This window comes from Pipistrellus hanaki (genome assembly GCF_964339955.1).
Source record: "Pipistrellus hanaki genome assembly, chromosome: X".
NCBI lineage: Eukaryota > Metazoa > Chordata > Mammalia > Chiroptera > Vespertilionidae > Pipistrellus > Pipistrellus hanaki.
In genome coordinates, this window is record NC_140524.1 from 21534792 (window position 1) to 21550923 (window position 16132).

Below are 16132 nucleotides of genomic sequence, written 5' to 3' on the forward strand. Positions count from 1 at the left end.
GGACAGGTATTTCTGTTGGAAGAAATATCTTTTTAAAAAATATATATTTTATTGATTTTTTTTACAAAGAGGAAGGGAGAGAGATAGTTAGAAACATCAATGAGAGAGAAACATCGATCAGTTGCCTCCTGCAAACCCCCTACTAGGGATGTGCCAGCAACCAAAGTATGTGCCCTTGACAGGAATTGAATCTGGGACCTTTCAGTCCGCAGGCCGACGCTCTATCCATTGAGGAAACCGGTTTCAGTGGAAGAAATATCTTTTTAAATTTTAGGTTGAAAGGAAAGACTGATGGCAAATACTTATTCACCATCTGTATGGTAAATGCTGTGCCTGGCATTGTGGAAAGAGGCAGATGTACATGGGAAATAGTACAATTTAACAGTGTATGGCTAGGTATCCAAGTTAGTGGCTCCAGCGTATAGAACATAATGCTGGTTCAGAAGAAGAGAAGCCCCCTGTTACTGAGGTGTGTTTAGGGAAGAACCCATGGAAAGGAGTGATGCAGGATGGACTCTGAAGGACATCTAGGATTCAAATAGTTGAGGGAACTTTTTCATATAACAGAGAGGCACAGTGAAGAAAGTGAAGGATTGTGGAGCAAACAAGAAGATGATGGTGAGAAATGATGGACTTGCTAAGGGTTGGACCAGGTTGAGAAGAAATAGGAATGCCAGCCTGAGAGTGTGGACTTGAATTTGTAAGTAGTTATCGGCTTGGTTCTATGAGGCTGAGAGACATGGGTAGTAACTAAAAGCACCATTCCTGATGTTATTGGCATCTGAACTCTCAGATACCCACCTTACTGTGTTTGTTTTGTTTGTTAGGTACAAATATTGTTTGTGATCAGATGGAGGAAAGTTAATTAACAAATTAATTAATTAACTAATGTCTGTTAGGCATTGATAAGCAATTCAGAAAATGACATAGTTTTGAAAACGTGAATCACATATAAACAAGGAGTGCCAAAAGTCATTGCCAGATGTATTATTGAAGGTAATCTCCAATTAAGAAAATGGTAGCGACTTTGGCACAACATCTTTCCTACCTGGATTAGCTGGTATAAGAGGGACTTTGTACATGTGGTTTATTGTCTCTTTCAAATTGCCTGTTACACCTTTCTTGCTTCTCATGAGTTAATTTGCCATATTTTCCTGTCCCATTCTGCTCTGGCTGCACCTTGAGCTTGTTTTAGAGCAGAGTATGAGCAGGTGAGTATGACTTAGAGTGTTTGTTATTTAAGCTATCTTACAGTAAAACAGTACAAAAAATATAGCCTGCCCAGCCAGCATGGGTTAGTGGTTGATCGTCAACCTATGAGCCAGTTCATGGTTCGATTCCCGGTCGGGGCATATGTCCAGGTTGTGGGCTTGATCCCCAATGTTGGGGGTGCAGGAGGCAGCCAATCAATGATTCTTTATAATCATCATTGATATTTCTATCTCTCCCCCTCTCCCTTCCTCTCTGAAAAAAAAAATGTAGCCTACTCTAGCAAAGCAATAAACCCCAAAATTCTTCTCTATAATGCTTAGGTCATGGTGCTTTGTGAGATTTAAAGGAGTCTGGGATAGGCCAGCAATTGCAGACTTTGCCCATACTCGCACACAATTCTATGAAATACAAAAGCATGGAGTTTGAAGCACCTTTGGTCACCTCATGGTCATAGGGCTTAATTTTGCTGATGAGTACAAGTGTATGTTATTTTTAGATAATACCTTTCCTGGAAACTTTCATGGAAATTTTTTATCCTTAATAATATATACATATATGTCTTTCAATTTATCTATTTAGGTATAATTGATATGCGATATTATATTAGTTTCAACTGTGCAACATAGTGATTTGGCACTTCTATAGATTGCAAAGTGGTCACCACAATGTCCAGTTACCATATGTCACCTCACAAAATTAATACAATATTATTGACTATATTCCCTATTCCATACATTACATCTCCATGACTTATTTTATAACTGAAAGTATGTACTTATTAATCTCTAAGATCTTATGATTTAATCACTCATTTCACCCCCCTAACCCTTTTCCTCTCTGGCATTCACCAAACTGTTTTGTGTATCTATTAATCTGGGTTTTGTTTTTATTTGTTTTGTGTTGTAGAATCCACATATAAGTGAAATCTGTGGTATTCATCTTTCTGTGTTTGACTTATTTTACTTAGCTCAATACCCTCAAGGTCCATCCATGTTGTCACAGAAGGAAAGATTATTCTTTTTTATTTTACTGTGGTTCCAGCAATACTTTTTCTTTAATTATGATTAATCATGTGTTGGTGAGAGCGTTTAAAGATTTATTAACCCATTAAATAGTTTATGAGCAACTATTATGTGACAAGCATTCTTCTAGTCATTAAGGATACAAAGGTAAAGAAGTTTTCTGAAAACTGGATTTATGGGGCTTATATTCTGGGCACAATTTAATTTTTTCTGACAATACATCCTATTGATCAACCAATAAATGGTTATTTATCAAATGCTTGATCTATCTTACCTAATAATATAAAAACATGCAAATTGACCATACCTCCATTACACCCACAGCCAATCAGAGTGAATATGCAAATTAACCTAACTATGATGGTGGGTTAATTTGTATATGCAGGCGTGGAGCAGCCAGGAGGGGTGGGACACCTGCTATGAGGGGGAGAGGGTGCAGAGGAGGGAGCTATAGAAGCGGTACTCTGGAAAGAAGTGAGGACTTGCTGGCTCCCAGGCGGCTGGGAGTGAAGCCAGGGGAAAGGAGGCATATTATTGCACGAATTTTGTGCAATGGGACTCTAGTGTTGAATATTGAGCCAGGGCTATGGGAGCAATTTGGACTTCAAAGAGTCTGCCTTATAATAGTAAATCCAGGGCTAATCTTAACACCTACAGAATAAATAGGGAATATTACAGTGGTGGATGATTGAGGGCTTAAAAGTGCAACTTCTGTAAAGACTATAAGTGTAACTCTTCAGAAGAAAAATATGTGAGGGTAAGTCAATAGAGGACTTAGGGAGGACTGCAGATGAAACTGCCAGACAAGCTTCTGCTTAAACTTTAAGCCTTAAAGCAACTGTGAGGGGTTCCTTTTTTCTTTATTATTTTTTAAAATATATTTTTATTGATTTCAGAGAGGAAGGAAGGAGAGAGAGAAACATCAATGATGAGAGAGAATAATTGATTGGCTGCCTCCTGCATGCCCTACACTGGGGTTTGAGCCTGCAACCCAGGTATGTGCCCTTGACCAGAATTGAGCCCAGGACCCTTCAACCCTTAGGCCGATGCTCTATCCACTGAGCAAAACTGGCTAGGGCGGGTTCCTTTTTCTCATTGCCCTCCTCCTGCCTTAATTTTGTGTGGAGTTCATTTAACACCAGTATCTCCTGTATGTGGATGTCACAGTGAAGCAGTTGCTTCTGCTAGACTTTCTGGCTCTTACCATAAATTATAGCAGGTTCCTAGGAAAGCACGGACTGCAGGAGCCTTCTTCACAGCTGAGTCTCCCCCTTGACTGCCTGAACTGTTACATATGCAGGGGCTGTCAACTATTATAATTTATGAGGATATTCTCATAATCCTCATATGTATTATTTGGTTCTCTCATCACAAGGAGTTCTAAAATAAATAGCACTTAGAATGTCTATTGTATTTGTTCATCCTTTATGTGATAGGACAAGGAAAAACTATGAAGGATCTGGACATTGATTTGGGACCACACATTCAGGCATTCTTCAATGTAAAAATGGATTATTTTCCAAAAGATCATTTGTAAGTTATTGTTGGGAATACAGAAAACACTTTTCGATAGAAACTAGGGTCTATACAATGATTATGTTTTCTGGCTGGCTCATAATAGCCTATTTAATAACTAATGTTGCTGACTTTAAAACTCTCAGAGACTAAGTAGCAGGTGTGATGCTATGTCTTTGGGAAAATGTGTTCTGCATTCCAATTTGGAACACTAGAAAATAAGTCCCTTTTTTTTGAAGGGGTAGGGTGAGGGGCTTGGGGAGGACATCCAAAGTCTGGCACACAGATGCTCCAGCAGCTGAAGCATCACTCAAAACTGGCAGCCAGTATGGCTCCTGCAAAGGCTCTAGTGACAGGAGCACAGGAGGAGGGGGCGTGGGCAGGCCATATTGACTGGCTGGCTGACAGGCAGCAGGGTCTAGGCCTCCCACTTTCTATCCTTGGCTTGGCAAGCATTATTGATAGGAGAGGTTTTATCTGTCCCTTTCCTTTACGTCTGTTCTCTTTTTGGTCAGATTATCCGAAGCCAATTGTTCTATCTCTTTATCCTTAATCCTGTGACTGTCCCCACCAAGATGCCTGTATCATTCCTCATTCATTCTTTTGAACACTTAATACTCAACTGAAGATGAATCTTTGTTGTGGAGAAAATGTTTTTCTCCTAAAGAACTGTAGCAAGGAAGGATGGAAGTAAAAGTGTGTGAAATATTGATGTTAGTGATGCTGAGGAAGTGGATTTGGTGAGTTTGCAATGAGGAGTGATCAGTGAGGGATTACCATTGGATCTTTGTTCCTGTCATAGGAACTCTATGGAGCTGGATTCTATGAGATTCAAGTAATCTAGAAGCCCATAATAATTATGTACTGATTCTATATAAAGCCACAGAGACAAAAGGACATAAATGGTTAAACCTGCCTACAATAACAGTCCAAGTCCCACCAGGCAGAACCAGCAAGATTGAGCCAGGATTTATAATTAGGTCATTTTAAAATGACATTTTAAAAAAGTAAACTTATAAACAAACAACAATTACGATAGGCTGTGCTACCCCAGACTGCCTTTGCTTTGATTATATACTATCCAACAAATTTCTAATTCTAATTTGGCTTTCCACATAGAATTCTCTATTGGGAGAGAGTGATCTGGTCATAAAATGGGAATGTTTAATATTCTTAATGCTTCATTTTAAAGTAAAAATTAGCACATTGGCATTTTGGTTTATGCATTGACCTTTCATGAACTTGGATGGTGTGAGCCCATTCTCAAGAGTCTTGAGGACTGAAGATCAGATTCTGGACCTTGGGCACACCACCAAGATGCTGCCTTTCAGAGTTCCTATTTAGATGATGGGCCAGCACATCTCTCACTCTCCACATGGGAAACAGAGCCACAAACAAACTGGCATTGCTTTCCTAAATCCTCACAACTACTCAGCAGTGACAAATCTCAGATTGGAGTTAAGGTCTTCTGACCCTCGCACCAGTGCTATCTTCAGTTCATCGATGTTTTTGCAACCACATGCATTCTCTCATTTAATATTAAGAGGTAGCGTATACCTAGTAAGCATATGACTAACAATAAAGTAGCATATAATATACCATTACCACCAAGGAAGTTAGAATACACCTAATATTAAAAAAGCATTATAAATTATTAAACAAGTCAGATCTTGTTTCCTAAATTGCTGAAATGGAGAGAAAGGAAGGAAATACGAGAGGAGTAGAGAGCAAGCAGGGTTTGCCCTCTTAACTTTGCTCCACATCAAATAGGAACAGTTATTATTTAAAACCAGGCAGGTGCAAATGCCATCCACTGCATTCTACGGTAGTAAGTGGAATATAAGTGCCTAGTTGAATCTAATTTCTGAGCTTAGAGCATTATTTGCTGCTGACTTTGTGACTACTTTTCATAGGAGCTATGTGGAAGCATCCAGGTTGCATTCACAGAGCCACGAGCAGTACCACCCAGTGAAATATGACTAAGCAGCTCAGATTTTCTTGCTCTGTTGCCCTATGTAATGGCATTTCCTCCAAAGTTCAGGGATTAACAGAAGCAGCTTGTTCAGTTGTGAGAATTCGAAAATGTGATTCAAGATGGGCTAAGTTAATTTAAGATTTTATTCAGTAAGAACAATAAGAACAAGTGAGAGTTGGAATGCTCCTAAAATATTTGGAATTTTTTTAACTGGCCTGAAACATAAGCTATGTCCATGTGGTTTCACTCAATCCCTTCCTTTTCGGTTGATTGGATTTAACAATTGAGTGATGGAGCCTATTGTGATCACTTCAAACCCTAAATTAACTTTATTTTTTTATTTTTTTTATTTTTTATTTTTAAAAAAATATATTTTATTGATTTTTTACAGAGAGGAAGGGAGAGAGATAGAGAGCCAGAAACATCGATGAGAGAGAAACATCGACCAGCTGCCTCTTGCACACTCCCCACCGGGGATGTGCCCGCAACCAACATACATGCCCTTGACCGGAATCGAACCTGGGACCTTTCAGTCCGCAGACCAACGCTCTACCACTGAGCCAAACCGGTTTCGGCCCTAAATTAACTTTAAATGGAAGTCGATTGAGTGGGACTGAAGCCTCATGACATTAGAGACATGACCTAGTTCTGAATCAGTATATAGTATGGCTTCTCTTAACATAGGTGTGGCTAGGGCTATGACTGTTAACTTAGGTGGTTAGAGCATGATGCCAAGGGAATGTTTAGCTTGGTCCTATAACCATGGGCTGGACCCCCACCCTACCAACAACTTCACAAATATGGATGGTGGCTTATAAGGTGAAACCCAATGAACAAATAAGAGTAGCTCAGTGCATCCCTTCCCCACTTCTGGCAAAAGTTAGCTGCTGGGTCAGGACCATCTTGAAATGAAAAGTATTGCACAGGAATTAGGGAAGACCTTGTGGAAAAAAAGTCTTGTCATTTGGGGTATTTTCTCTTTGCCATGGTTTATTGTATTAGTCATGTTAGAGGTTGTAACAAAGTTCCTGCAGATGGTACAGATGCAGCAAAGGATTTTTTTTTTTGTATGTACAAACCCATGGGTTTCTTTTTCATTTTTAAAAATAGTTCATGAAAACATAAGTATGCATGCAGGACTAAAACGTCCCTCACAACACTTTCTATGAATATTTATTGATTCCATCACTTTTTTGCTTTGTGACTTAAGTACTCTGAATCTCAATTTACTCATTCATAAAGTGAGGGAAATAATTGTACCTACAATACAGGTTTACTGGGAGAATCAAGTGCAATGATGAATATCTATCTATCTATCTATCTATCTATCTATCTATCTATCTATCTATCATCTCTATATCTATTCATCCTCATCAAACATGGTGTCAGCACATAACAAGTGCTCAGTAAATCAGTAAATTATAGCTATAAGATTAGTAAGGGAATGGAACAAGGGGTTGTGGAAGTTTTTCCTCATGTGTTTCCTTGTGTTTGTCAGTTCAGAAAAAAAATGTCCTAAAACAGCATACATGTTGAAAGTGAAAACTACTTCAAAAGGATCTATTTGTAAAGCATAAAAATAGTAACTTCTGTGCAGTTTATACTGGCAGATCCCAACAGTTCAGAATTAACACCTGCTGTTTAGTGGATAGAAAATAGGTTTTGCTGTCATTGTAGATGTTCAAAATGGAAAAATGTGAGGAAATATTGAAAAAGTTAATGCTTTGTCTGATATTAGATGCTGATGTAGGATTGGACCTTAGACAGGCTATATATAAATACTTTAAAAAATCTTCAGTGAAGTTTAATCCCTGTCTCTCCTACTGCTTACCCAGAGTAGAGTAAATGTTTTTGTTGTTTCTGCTGTTATACTTGAGCTTTGCCTCATCCCATTGCAGGAGCGGGACCTTGAAACCATCTAGCGATAGTCCAAGAAGCAGTCATTTTTTGCTGCATTACAGTTGTGGTAAATGGAAGAGAGAATCTTGCTGTTCATTTGACCTTCATAGATCCAACTGGAACTAACCACCTAATTTCTGAACCAAAATAAGTATAGATAAAGTTAGTTTCATATGATATTAAACATGCTATCAAAGTTTACACAATATACCAGAAGAATAGTATTAATATCATCACATGCAGCATAAATATGCAAATATGCATTACCTTTTTATTGGAAACCTTTTTTATTTTTTAAAATATTTTTATTGATATTAGAGAGGAAGGGAGAGGGAGAGAGAGAGATAGAAACATCAATGATAAGGGAGACTCATTGATGGGCTGCCTCCTACATGACCCCTGCTAGGATCAGATCCACAACCCAGGCATGTACCCTTGACTGGAATCGAACCTGAACTCTTCAGTCCACAGGCCAATGTTCTATCCACTTAGCCAAACCAGAAACCTTTTTGTAAATCCTCACCTGAAGATACAGTTTTGTTGACTTTAGAAAGAGAGTAGAAGGGAGAGGGAGAGAGAACATTGATCAGTTGTCTCTCATTGTGCCCCAACTGGTGATCAAACCTGCAACATGGGTATGTGCTCTGACTGAGAATGGGACCCATAACCCTTCAGTGCATGGGATGATGCCCCAATCAACAGAGCCACCTGGTCAGGGCTGAATTACCTTTTAACAAGTCCCAGAGTGCTTTGTCATTTGGAAAAGAGATTGGTTTTCCATTTTATATATATAAATTATTGCGCTTAGTCTTAGGCAAAGGGCCTGTACTATAACTTACTTTTCCTTGTTCTCCTTACACTCCTCTCCACATTGTGGGGTTCTCCCTTGATTTTTCCCAGTTGGACCATGGTGACCTTAGCTTTTCTCCACAGCATCATCTCTAAACTTGGTCTTATTCTCCACATTTCCAGTAAGGTATAAAAGACTGATAATTAAGTTGTTGTGTTCCCTCCAAATAATATTCCCATTTTAGCAGGGGCCAATCTCAAGTGCATAGAAGAATGATCTGGGGTGGAATTCCAATAGCATTCAATTTGAGGCTTGGACGGATATGGTACAGTGGGGAGTGTTCGTGGTTATATATAATCTTCTAACTGGTCTGGAATCATAACCCTTAGGCATTGCCTTCTCTACTAGTCCCTAGAGACCTCTTCCAACTTCTGTGTAGTTTCTAGTGCTACAGAATAGGCTTGCAGTGAGAAGAACAGTGTCTGTGGGTAAACTCTAGTTTTCTAAAAAGGAAACTGCATAGTCCAGGCAACTTCCCTCAAGAAGACACAATGACTTTTGTTGATGCATATTTTATTTTTCCATCAGTTTATTTTTTCCCCATTTATTCAAGTACCAGTACAAGTGAATAATGCCAGTGTTGCCACATATGGGCAGTCAATTAACCTAGATAAGGAGCAACATAAAAAAGGGAAGGTTTTTAAAAATATATATATTTCATTAATTTTTTACAAAGAGGAAGGGAGAGAGAGAGAGCTAGAAACATTGACGAGAGAGAAACATTGATCAGCTGCCTCATGCAACCCCCCCCCCCCCCCACCGGGGATGTGCCCGCAACCAAGGTACATGCCCTTGACCGGAATTGAACCTGGGACCATTCAGTCCGCAGGCCGATGCTCTATCCACTGAGCTAAACAGGTTTTGGAAAAAAAAAAAAAAAGGGAAGGTTTTTAAAATATATATATTTTTTTATTGATTTCAGAGAAGAAGGGAGAGAGAGAGAGAAACATCAATGATGAGAGAGAATCATTGATCAGTTGCCTCCTTCACACCCCCTGCTGGTGTTTGAGCCCATAATCCAGGAATGTGTCCTTGACAGGAATCAAACCTGGGAGCCTTCAGTCCACAGGCCAGCACTCTATCCACTAAGCCAAACCAGCTAGTGCGGGAAGAAGGTTTTTATCAGACCATTTGCTTTCATGCCTTATTCTTCGAATATTTACTTATTATTATTTTAGATTCTACCCATGTCCACTCAACCTACCCAACAAATGTATCCATATATACACACATATTTACATTCCTCTGAGGAATTCAGAGCTAAAAATAAATGACTTTTTTTTTCTTTGTTACTATTTTGGCAAACGTCATTATATTAAGCGAGAGTCAATAAGTCTGGAATCCCTTGGGTTACTAGATACTCTTACCAGCATCTACTGGAACTTCTTCACCTAAGCTTCGACAAACTAAAACAGAATGTCTATCAATTTATTCCTGGAAAACTTTGAAATACGTAGTAACACTCAGAAATATATTTGGATTGTAATATCATTTAACTATTTAGTAATATTGGCATTGGCCCTTTACTAAAAGTATATTAATGCCTCATTTTTTTATTAAATATATATTTATTGATTTCAGAGAGGAATGGAGAGGGAGAGAGAGATAGAAGCATCAATAATGAGAGAGAATCATTGATTGGCTGCCTCCTGCACTCCCCCTACTGGGGATCAAGCCCATAATCCAGGTTTATGCCCTTGATCAGAATTGAACCTGGGACCCTTCAGTCTGCAGGCTGATGCTCTGAGCAAAATTGGCTAGGGATTAATGTTTCATTTTTGATGTGAAAGGGTTCTTTAATCATTTTAAGTTTGAACGCAAAATATTTATTGACTAAGTGAATAGTTGAGCTGTGAATTCCAGAGTAGGCAGACTGCTATAAACTCATATTTGCCTATATTATCTACTGAATGTCCCTTCACTCAAAAAAAAAATCCATATATTTTTATTTTATAGATGATTTTACATCTTCAGTAATATGTATACAAACAAGATAGGGTTAGGGTTAGGGTTGGAAAATTTTCTTTAGATATGGCTCCCAGAAAACAGGCAGATTAGAAATGGAGCAAATGGCTTTACTTAATGGGAAGATAGATATCTCCTTCAAAATGTTAGATCCAGTCATGTTCCGCATGTAAAGGTACATTCTATTCTCATCACCACATTTGTGTGTGTGTGTGGGGGGGCGGGAGAGGCAAAGAGGGATGTAAACTCAGACATCTTGGAACAAAATGTTTTTAGTAGGTGCATTTCCATCCAGAAAGTGGGCATCTGGTTACTTACAGATGCACATATCTAGATCATTGACTGGCAGATTAATAGATTGTGCTTGTACTTGAGAATACTTCTAGTTTCAAATACACATATGTGAGACTAAAAGAAATTTTGATACATTTTAATATATTGAAGACATTTTAAAATTAGTAAATTTTCTTTAAAACAACAACTGACTGGTATCTTCACTAGGAACAGTTTGATATCAGAATTACAGTTAAGAATGGCAAAGTGAAATATTCTCTTTATTTAATGTTTTGTTGCTGACAGTTGAGTAGTATCAGAAAGGCCAAAAATCATATCCAGGAAAGTCACTTAAGGCCAGGAAGAATCTATAAGTTCAGGCAGGCAGGGGTTCAAATTCATGAAGAATGGTTAAGCAGCAGAAATCAGAAACAGGGGCTGGAAGAGAAATGCATATCTGGGTGAAACATTTAGGCAATGTGGAATTGGGATCACAGGCTTTGGGATCCAGTGGGTAGCAGTGGGTAGGACAAAGAGCAGAGAGGAAAACACATCTGACAGTGCTCCTACTGAGTATAATGAATAAACTTTACAAATGAAAAAGTGTCAAAAAGGCTCCACCCCCTTTTTTGTCTACTTTTATGGACATTATGTAGGTGATGTGCATTAACTGTAACCCATGCATACAAGTTTCCTGTAACTAGGTTAGAGTATTGATATGTTCAGATTACAAGAGTGGTCCTGAGTATGCACTGTGCATTTCCTGGTAGGCCCTGCATTCTCATCTGGGCTCTCATTTCCCATTACTGCTTTGTTCTAACTCACTGCTGGCCTGCCAAATGTCGTTAGGCGACTCAGCTGCTGCTTTCATTTCTCCAAAAGGTATACAGAGGTTTGGGTCTTGGGTTTTACTTTTTTTTTTCTTTCTTCTTCTTAGAGCTAAAGGAAATGGTCTTTTGATAGTTGTGTTTGTTGAGTTGAATACTTATGGTATCTTACAGTTTCAATTTCCTTTCTCATAGGTATTTGATCCTGATGACCTTTATTCAGGAGTCAATTTCTCCAAGGTTCTGAGCACTCTTTTAGCTGTTAACAAAGCAACAGAAGGTAAGTAATTTATGAGTTTCTGGTTGACATGTTTGGATCCACATGTTTCTGATTACCCAAGAAGCTAACTATGGCCAGGATTGTTTGATTGGTGCAAAGTTCTCCCCTTCCACCAAATAAACTTAATGGGTGTCAAATGCTTTAATTTTTAATGGTTTTAGGATTTATTATTAATTTTTATTGGAGTGACACTGGTTAAAAAAGTTATACAGGTTTCAGGTGCACAATTCCACAACCCATTGTCTGTATGCTGTATTGTGTGTTCACAAACCAAAGTCAAGTCTCCTTCCATTAGCACTTATCCCCATAGTCCATCCTCCAGCTCCTCCTCTCTCTCTCCCCCAACAATCATCACACTGCTGTTTGTCTACGAGTTCTTTTTCATTTTTCATTTTTTGTTCAATTCCTTCACTCCCCCACCCCAACATCTGTCAACCTAATTTATATCTGAGTCTGTCTCTATATTGCTTGTTAGTTCATTTTATCCATTAGAGTCCACACAAGAGTGAAATCATATGGTACTTCTTTCATTGACTGGCTTATTTCACTCCACATAATGTTCTCCAATTCCATGATCTCACTCATTTATGGATTATAAGGAACATTATAAACTGATGAACAAAAAGATAGATACAGAGACAGTAAAGCAACAAACAGACTGTCAAATTATAGTGGGGAGGGTAGTGAGATATGGGGGAGATAAGAGATCAACATAAGGACTTGTATGCATGCATATAAGCATAACCAATGGGTGAAAAGCTCTGGGGAGGGAGGGCATGTATGGGAGTGGGGGGAATTGGTAAGATATATATACCTTAATAAATATAATACCTTAATAAATAAGATATAATAACTTAATAAAAAAAAGAAAAAAATTATATGGTACTTGTCTTTCTCTGACTGGCTTATTTCACTTATCATAATGCTCTCCAGATCCATTATAGTTTAGAATTTAAACATACCTATCACAGATGTAATTTTAATACCCTTAATATAATGATAAGAATCAAGAAACTATTTCATTCAGCCGGGACCGGTTTGGCTCAGTGGATACAGTGTCGGCCTGCGGACTGAAAGGTCCCCAGTTCGATTCCGGTTGAGGGCATGTACCTTGGTTGTGGGCAATTCCCAGTAGGGGGTGTGCAAGAGGCAGCTGATCGATGATTCTCTCTCATTGATGTTTCTAACTCTCTATCCCTCTCTCTTCCTCTCTGTGAAAAATCAATAAAATATATTTTAAAAAAAGGAAAGTATTTCATTCAAAGTTATTGAATATGCAACTGAGTGTAACAAGACCAAAAAGAAAAAGAAAACAAGTTCCCTTTTCCATAAAGTTTACAAAACTATAGCTGTTACTTCCCTCTCTCCACTAGAGACATTTTTCTTATTTTTTTTTTTGTATGTCTTTGTCCATGTAAAGGAACCCCTTAAGAATCTTGCACTGGAAATGAAGCCTCAGATTCATAGTGAGTGAAAAGAGTATCTTTTATTTAGATCTTAATACCCACCACATTAGAGGCATTAAATATAAATCCTACTAATTGTGAAGAAAATGAAGATTACCTTAGAGCAGCAACTTTCAATCTTTTTTATCTCATGACACATATAAACTAACTACTAGCATTCTGTGGTACATCAAAAATCTATTATATTTTTGCCAATCTGACAAAAATAGGTATAATTTTTAAAAATATATATTTTATTGATTTTTTACAGAGAGGAAGAGAGAGGGATAGAGAGTTAGAAACATCGATGAAAGAGAATCATCAATCAGCTGCCTCTTGTACACCTCCTACTGGGGATGTGCCCACAACCAAGGTACATGCTCTTGACCGGAATCGAACCCGGGACCTTTCAGTCCACAGGCTGACACTCTATCCACTGAGCCAAACAGGTGTCGGCAAATAGGTATAATTTTTATTGATTTACAAAAAAAAAAAAAAAAAAAAAAAAGAAAAAATAGTAATTACATACACTTTTTGCTCCAAAGTGACTTTAAAAAAATCAGGTGCATGTATTTGTATATAAGGATTTCTGGTACCAAGAATTAACCAATCAGATGCAACCTTATTATGCAACATGACCAATAAGATGTAACTTCATTATATGACCTATATATTTATGGTTCAAGACAGAGCATTCACACTGGATGACTATTGTGTTGGCTGTTGTCAGTTTTTTATTTGACAATCTAAGGGAAAAGATGTTAGTAACCCTGACTAGCTTACTAGTTAGGTATTGCAGGTCTTAAAAATTCTTGCAGCACACTGATTGAAAATCACTGCCTTAGAGTATAATGTCACACTTTATGTGATATAGTATCTTACCTTCAAATGGGCAGTAACAATCATAAAGTGCTTTGAGCCCTTACCATGGATCTAGGCTGTCTTATGAGCCTTAAGTAGTCTCATTCAATCTTTGAAACAACCCTGCAAGTAGGTATTATTATTAGACCCATATTACAGATAAGGAAAGTCAGGCCACACTTGCCCCTCTAGAAAGTATGTGGCAGAGTTGGGATTCAAACCCACATCTGACTGATTCCAGAGCTCTTATGCCTAAACACCAAGTCCTGGTGCTCCAGCTATTGGAGAGTCAACAGAGTGTGCCCAGCACTGCCAGATACTACAAAGGAAGTGTAAGATATGGTCCCTGCTATTGAGAAAATTACCATCTATTTAGGGAGATTCAACTTACCCACGTGAGACAATTAGAGAAGAAGAGCAGACAATATAATCAAGTGCCAAATAGGATGGAGTATCTAGGAAGCTATCAAGTAATTATAGTTTTAGTCAATAGAGCTGCATATAATAGCAATAAATGTAAAAATACTTCTCCAAAGTTGTTCTTTTGCTATTTGGAAAAAATACTTTTGCGCTTATTGCAAGGCGTAGAGCAGAAAGTACAGCTAATTCAAGTAACTAAATTTAACACACATGACAACTCTCTAGTTCTGGGCAGGGAGAACCGTATAATTCTAACATATGCCATGAAAATTATATGTTCCTTTGCCAAACACTCCTAGCAAGTTTTATAGTCTCTTCCCTCACCACACAGATATTTATAAAATACAAGGAGCTGAAAGTTAAAACCCACAGTATCAAGAAAACTACTTGGATACTAAGCTTGTCGCCTAGGGAATGTTTGGGCTTTATACTTTTGCAGTTTATATCTTTTAAAAATAAATGGAGAGGAAAAGAACCGTCATTTGAATTTGTCAAGAAGCCAGCTCCTCTCTTTAGTACACTATCAGCATACTGAAAACATCTAGCTCAGCGCTGGTGGGATCAAATTTCATAAGGTCTCAAGGAAGGGAAGACTCGAGTTAGATTTAAAAAAAATTATTCTAGTGTTAAGATTGCATCTTTCCCAGACACACTCACTCATTCTTGTTCTCCCTCCCCGCACCAGGCAAAGGGAGATTTCACATTCTATATGCCACACATATTGTTATATGTGAGGAAGAAAAAAACCACTTAGTTATAGGCCAGAAAACAAAGATAGAAATTTGAAATATTTCAAAGTAATAAGAGCCACAAACAGCTGTCTGGTAACCAATATAGTTCTGCCTGGGCTAACAGGGCATACTGTTGCAATTGGCTCAGGAGGGAAGAGCTGTAGGGAAATGGGTTAAGAGAAAATGTGGCTCTGTCGCTGTTTTTCTTTCTACTGGAGAGCAATGGCCAGTAAGGTTAAGAAAAAGAAGTTGGCCACCAAAAAGGGAGGGGGGATGAAACACACTTGGCACATTCATAATGATGACAGAATTATAGTCAGGTTGCCTTTGATAGTGTTCCATGGAAGATAATGTTATGTTGTCGATGTTTTTCTGACATGAGTGGTTCCCTTTACCATGCCTTTTCCTCTTTTCACAGATCAGCTATCAGAAAGACCATGTGGACGTTCCTCTTCTCTTAGTGCTGCTAATAGTTCTCAGACAAATCCACAGGGAGCAGTTTCTAGCACAGCTCCAAGGCTGCAAAGGCAGTCAAAGGCAGTGGTAAGTATTGTTCCCAATTCCTCCTGCCTGTTTGAAAATCCAACCAATTTGATTGATAACTCGGTTGAATTTCCATATGTAGTAAGATAGCCATCCTGTTTGCTCGGGGCGTCTGGAGAAAACTAATTTTAAACCTAGCACAAATTCAGGCTGGCCCCTGGACAAATCAAAGGTATGCAGAAAATCGAGGTTGAAGCTCCCAAATTCTCTCTCTTCCTAAAATGGAGCAAGTTGTTTAACTATGTATATATGTCATTATGACTACTTCCTGATGGCAGTTTACTGTTATTTTTCCCATCCTTCAGTTTATTAGG

At 38.3% G+C, this 16132-nt stretch overlaps 1 protein-coding gene across 4 annotated transcripts in view; it reads left to right on the forward strand.

Annotated features, from left to right (window-relative positions):
- ARHGEF6 (Rac/Cdc42 guanine nucleotide exchange factor 6) overlaps positions 1-16132 on the forward strand; it is a 130968-nt gene that overhangs the window by 23627 nt on the left and 91209 nt on the right. For all 4 annotated transcript variants that reach the window (XM_084870207.1, XM_084870206.1, XM_084870209.1 and 1 more), the window contains 2 exons: positions 11734-11818; positions 15694-15818. In XM_084870207.1, coding sequence (XP_084726333.1) covers positions 11734-11818; positions 15694-15818 — 210 coding nt within the window. The remainder of the gene's footprint in view (positions 1-11733; positions 11819-15693; positions 15819-16132) is intronic.